This window comes from Sinocyclocheilus grahami, unplaced genomic scaffold (assembly GCF_001515645.1).
Source record: "Sinocyclocheilus grahami isolate Dianchi unplaced genomic scaffold, SAMN03320097.WGS_v1.1 scaffold201.1, whole genome shotgun sequence".
NCBI lineage: Eukaryota > Metazoa > Chordata > Actinopteri > Cypriniformes > Cyprinidae > Sinocyclocheilus > Sinocyclocheilus grahami.
This window is the reverse complement of record NW_015505380.1, coordinates 1,074,526-1,080,525: the sequence shown is the minus strand read 5'-3', so window position 1 is coordinate 1,080,525 and position 6,000 is coordinate 1,074,526. Positions and strand designations below refer to the sequence as shown.

Sequence of the window (6,000 nt, the reverse complement as noted above, 5' to 3'; positions counted from 1 at the left end):
CACACACACTCACTCACTCACTCACTCTCACACACACACACTCACTCACTCACACTCTCTCACACACACACACACAAACACTCACACATCCACACACACACAAACACTCACACTTCTCGTCTCTGCAGAATCATTACGGTGGGCTGGATGGCGGTCACTACACTGCTTACTGTAAGAACCCTCTCAAGCAGCGCTGGTTCAAGTTTGACGATCACGAGGTGTCCGACATCTCCGCCTCCTCTGTGCGCACGGCCGCCGCCTACATCTTCTTCTACTCCTCTCTATGAGGGACAGCGACAGGTCGTCACCATGCTGGTGGAGCTAAAGCCCTTTGCGTGAGGACTGATGGACACTTCTGCTGAGGGAACGCCCCTCCCTCTCTCTCTCTCTCTGTGTCTCTCTCTCTCTCGCTCTCTCAGCGGGCGGTTCAGTGGCGTCTGTATTCCTGTAGCAGGAGTCTGAACACAGGGGCCTCTGCCTGCTCTGGACTTGATGTCATTTAGACAGACCGTGAGATTAGTCGTCCATATAAGCGCACTATAATCCAAACCGCTGATTAGACATGCACCTGCTGCTTAGGGAGATGCGTTTCATTTATTTATACAGTGATCAAATATAACCAAATATAACTCTGAATGAGAAAATCCAACTGTTGGTTAACAAGAAATCACTCAAACCCACTCGTCCTTGTTCACACGTAGTAAAGCGCAGCTTGGGCCCTGCTCTGTAGGCTAGTGTTCAGGGATCCGCTAATCACAGCAGTGCAATAACCCTCTTGACCGATGGTCAGCATTAGCAGTAGGTCTGATGCCATCATCATATCACACAGCTGTCTCTCTGAACTAATACACTGTGGCATGAGCTTCTAACTGATTCTCTCTTCTGGTTTCTTATAATATTAAGTGCATTCTTTAAATCCATGCATTAGCCTATAAGCCTTATACATGCACAAATAAACAGACGTAACACATGTGTGCTTTGAGTCTTGTCTTGTGTTTACAGTATGACAGTATCAACAGGATTGTTTGATCATAAAACAGATTTTATACTGTAACATCTGATTGGACGAGCTGCATTTGAAGCCGATGTAATAAATGTGATACATATTCTACATTGTGCAAAGATGATACATTTCTTAGTGACTACAAACAGTTATGATAATTAATCTGTTTCTGTCAGATGACTGTGGCTTTTCTGCTCATGGTATACAGAAAATAATTGAATATTAAATGTAAGTAAATGTCTGTGAATGTTAGATTTGGTCTGCGCCATTTAAAATCTGTAAAAATGTTTTCTGTTATGAATCCGATTACGTCTCTTGGTATCAATGTTCAGGTGTTTTTGTAATACAGGAAGAGATGAAAACTGTAAAAAGTTGTTTCATGTCTGATCTCCAGCTGTATGGAATCAGTCTGCATTCATCATACACACACGACATGATTTCTGTGAAATCTGACAGCCCATAATCTGAAGTCTGGCCCTGATTTCACAACTAGCGACTCCAGACTGTAAATCTGGGCAAAAATCATGCAGTGCATTGCAGATTTAACTCTAGTTTCATTGCTTCAGATCACATGCTCAATGTTCATAATGTGTGTGTGTGTGTGTGTGTGAGAGTGTGAGTGTGTGTGTGTGTGTGTGAGAGCGTGTGTGTGTGTGTGAGTGAGGAGAGAGTGTGTGTGTGTGAGAGTGTGAGTGAGTGAGTGTGTGAGTGCGAGTGTGTGAGAGAGAGTGTGTGTGTGTGTGTGTGTGTGAGAGTGTGTGTGAGTGAGCGTGTGTGAGTGAGTGTGTGTCTCTGTGTGTGAGTGAGTGTGTGTGAGTGAGTGTGAGTGTGTGAGAGAGAGAGCGTGTGTGTGTGTGTGAGTGAGAGCGTGTGTGTGTGTGTGTGTGAGAGTGTGTGTGAGAGAGAGTGTGAGAGAGAGAGAGAGAGTGTGTGTGAGAGAGAGTGTGAGAGAGAGAGAGAGAGTGTGTGTGAGAGAGAGTGTGAGAGAGAGAGAGAGAGTGTGTGTGAGAGAGAGTGTGAGAGAGAGAGAGAGAGTGTGTGTGAGAGAGAGTGTGAGAGAGAGAGAGAGAGTGTGTGTGAGAGAGAGTGTGAGAGAGAGAGAGAGAGTGTGTGTGAGAGAGAGTGTGAGAGAGAGAGAGAGAGTGTGTGTGAGAGAGAGTGTGAGAGAGAGAGAGAGAGTGTGTGTGAGAGAGAGTGTGAGAGAGAGAGAGAGAGTGTGTGTGAGAGAGAGTGTGAGAGAGAGAGAGAGAGTGTGTGTGAGAGAGAGTGTGAGAGAGAGAGAGAGAGTGTGTGTGAGAGAGAGTGTGAGAGAGAGAGAGAGAGTGTGTGTGAGAGAGAGTGTGAGAGAGAGAGAGAGAGTGTGTGTGAGAGAGAGTGTGAGAGAGAGAGAGAGAGTGTGTGTGAGAGAGAGTGTGAGAGAGAGAGAGAGAGTGTGTGTGAGAGAGAGTGTGAGAGAGAGAGAGAGAGTGTGTGTGAGAGAGAGTGTGAGAGAGAGAGAGAGAGTGTGTGTGAGAGAGAGTGTGAGAGAGAGAGAGAGAGTGTGTGTGAGAGAGAGTGTGAGAGAGAGAGAGAGAGTGTGTGTGAGAGAGAGTGTGAGAGAGAGAGAGAGAGTGTGTGTGAGAGAGAGTGTGAGAGAGAGAGAGAGAGTGTGTGTGAGAGAGAGTGTGAGAGAGAGAGAGAGAGTGTGTGTGAGAGAGAGTGTGAGAGAGAGAGAGAGAGTGTGTGTGAGAGAGAGTGTGAGAGAGAGAGAGAGAGTGTGTGTGAGAGAGAGTGTGAGAGAGAGAGAGAGAGTGTGTGTGAGAGAGAGTGTGAGAGAGAGAGAGAGAGTGTGTGTGAGAGAGAGTGTGAGAGAGAGAGAGAGAGTGTGTGTGAGAGAGAGTGTGAGAGAGAGAGAGAGAGTGTGTGTGAGAGAGAGTGTGAGAGAGAGAGAGAGAGTGTGTGTGAGAGAGAGTGTGAGAGAGAGAGAGAGAGTGTGTGTGAGAGAGAGTGTGAGAGAGAGAGAGAGAGTGTGTGTGAGAGAGAGTGTGAGAGAGAGAGAGAGAGTGTGTGTGAGAGAGAGTGTGAGAGAGAGAGAGAGAGTGTGTGTGAGAGAGAGTGTGAGAGAGAGAGAGAGAGTGTGTGTGAGAGAGAGTGTGAGAGAGAGAGAGAGAGTGTGTGTGAGAGAGAGTGTGAGAGAGAGAGAGAGAGTGTGTGTGAGAGAGAGTGTGAGAGAGAGAGAGAGAGTGTGTGTGAGAGAGAGTGTGAGAGAGAGAGAGAGAGTGTGTGTGAGAGAGAGTGTGAGAGAGAGAGAGAGAGTGTGTGTGAGAGAGAGTGTGAGAGAGAGAGAGAGAGTGTGTGTGAGAGAGAGTGTGAGAGAGAGAGAGAGAGTGTGTGTGAGAGAGAGTGTGAGAGAGAGAGAGAGAGTGTGTGTGAGAGAGAGTGTGAGAGAGAGAGAGAGAGTGTGTGTGAGAGAGAGTGTGAGAGAGAGAGAGAGAGTGTGTGTGAGAGAGAGTGTGAGAGAGAGAGAGAGAGTGTGTGTGAGAGAGAGTGTGAGAGAGAGAGAGAGAGTGTGTGTGAGAGAGAGTGTGAGAGAGAGAGAGAGAGTGTGTGTGAGAGAGAGTGTGAGAGAGAGAGAGAGAGTGTGTGTGAGAGAGAGTGTGAGAGAGAGAGAGAGAGTGTGTGTGAGAGAGAGTGTGAGAGAGAGAGAGAGAGTGTGTGTGAGAGAGAGTGTGAGAGAGAGAGAGAGAGTGTGTGTGAGAGAGAGTGTGAGAGAGAGAGAGAGAGTGTGTGTGAGAGAGAGTGTGAGAGAGAGAGAGAGAGTGTGTGTGAGAGAGAGTGTGAGAGAGAGAGAGAGAGTGTGTGTGAGAGAGAGTGTGAGAGAGAGAGAGAGAGTGTGTGTGAGAGAGAGTGTGAGAGAGAGAGAGAGAGTGTGTGTGAGAGAGAGTGTGAGAGAGAGAGAGAGAGTGTGTGTGAGAGAGAGTGTGAGAGAGAGAGAGAGAGTGTGTGTGAGAGAGAGTGTGAGAGAGAGAGAGAGAGTGTGTGTGAGAGAGAGTGTGAGAGAGAGAGAGAGAGTGTGTGTGAGAGAGAGTGTGAGAGAGAGAGAGAGAGTGTGTGTGAGAGAGAGTGTGAGAGAGAGAGAGAGAGTGTGTGTGAGAGAGAGTGTGAGAGAGAGAGAGAGAGTGTGTGTGAGAGAGAGTGTGAGAGAGAGAGAGAGAGTGTGTGTGAGAGAGAGTGTGAGAGAGAGAGAGAGAGTGTGTGTGAGAGAGAGTGTGAGAGAGAGAGAGAGAGTGTGTGTGAGAGAGAGTGTGAGAGAGAGAGAGAGAGTGTGTGTGAGAGAGAGTGTGAGAGAGAGAGAGAGAGTGTGTGTGAGAGAGAGTGTGAGAGAGAGAGAGAGAGTGTGTGTGAGAGAGAGTGTGAGAGAGAGAGAGAGAGTGTGTGTGAGAGAGAGTGTGAGAGAGAGAGAGAGAGTGTGTGTGAGAGAGAGTGTGAGAGAGAGAGAGAGAGTGTGTGTGAGAGAGAGTGTGAGAGAGAGAGAGAGAGTGTGTGTGAGAGAGAGTGTGAGAGAGAGAGAGAGAGTGTGTGTGAGAGAGAGTGTGAGAGAGAGAGAGAGAGTGTGTGTGAGAGAGAGTGTGAGAGAGAGAGAGAGAGTGTGTGTGAGAGAGAGTGTGAGAGAGAGAGAGAGAGTGTGTGTGAGAGAGAGTGTGAGAGAGAGAGAGAGAGTGTGTGTGAGAGAGAGTGTGAGAGAGAGAGAGAGAGTGTGTGTGAGAGAGAGTGTGAGAGAGAGAGAGAGAGTGTGTGTGAGAGAGAGTGTGAGAGAGAGAGAGAGAGTGTGTGTGAGAGAGAGTGTGAGAGAGAGAGAGAGAGTGTGTGTGAGAGAGAGTGTGAGAGAGAGAGAGAGAGTGTGTGTGAGAGAGAGTGTGAGAGAGAGAGAGAGAGTGTGTGTGAGAGAGAGTGTGAGAGAGAGAGAGAGAGTGTGTGTGAGAGAGAGTGTGAGAGAGAGAGAGAGAGTGTGTGTGAGAGAGAGTGTGAGAGAGAGAGAGAGAGTGTGTGTGAGAGAGAGTGTGAGAGAGAGAGAGAGAGTGTGTGTGAGAGAGAGTGTGAGAGAGAGAGAGAGAGTGTGTGTGAGAGAGAGTGTGAGAGAGAGAGAGAGAGTGTGTGTGAGAGAGAGTGTGAGAGAGAGAGAGAGAGTGTGTGTGAGAGAGAGTGTGAGAGAGAGAGAGAGAGTGTGTGTGAGAGAGAGTGTGAGAGAGAGAGAGAGAGTGTGTGTGAGAGAGAGTGTGAGAGAGAGAGAGAGAGTGTGTGTGAGAGAGAGTGTGAGAGAGAGAGAGAGAGTGTGTGTGAGAGAGAGTGTGAGAGAGAGAGAGAGAGTGTGTGTGAGAGAGAGTGTGAGAGAGAGAGAGAGAGTGTGTGTGAGAGAGAGTGTGAGAGAGAGAGAGAGAGTGTGTGTGAGAGAGAGTGTGAGAGAGAGAGAGAGAGTGTGTGTGAGAGAGAGTGTGAGAGAGAGAGAGAGAGTGTGTGTGAGAGAGAGTGTGAGAGAGAGAGAGAGAGTGTGTGTGAGAGAGAGTGTGAGAGAGAGAGAGAGAGTGTGTGTGAGAGAGAGTGTGAGAGAGAGAGAGAGAGTGTGTGTGAGAGAGAGTGTGAGAGAGAGAGAGAGAGTGTGTGTGAGAGAGAGTGTGAGAGAGAGAGAGTGTGTGAGAGAGAGAGTGTGTGTACCCGTTGAGAATGTGTCCAGTGTGTGAAGGAAGGTTCTGGTGTTTCTCGAGTTCTTCATCAAAGTGACCCGGCTGACCTCTTGACCTGAGATGCCATCTGATGAACACAAATCAAACATTCATTCAGTTCTATGTTGTCTTATAAGAACCTAGTGTTCAGCGGGCTGTCTGGGTCAGTGTGAGGGCCAGCTCACAGAACCAGCAGCCACTGCGAATGTCGCTTGTAAGATTCTTCCAACCTGAAGCATTTAATTTTCTGAGAGCAATGTTGTTTTTCTGTGGTCGGCCAGTGAACACTTTAATGAC

At 48.0% G+C, this 6,000-nt stretch overlaps 1 protein-coding gene across 1 annotated transcript in view; it reads left to right on the top strand.

Annotated features, from left to right (window-relative positions):
• LOC107595392 (ubiquitin carboxyl-terminal hydrolase 8-like) overlaps positions 1-970 on the top strand; it is a 19,543-nt gene extending 18,573 nt beyond the window's left edge. The window contains exon 19 of the mRNA XM_016285774.1: positions 129-970. Coding sequence (XP_016141260.1) covers positions 129-287 — 159 coding nt within the window. The 3' untranslated portion in view covers positions 288-970. The remainder of the gene's footprint in view (positions 1-128) is intronic.
• Positions 971-6,000: the final 5,030 nt, after the last annotated feature.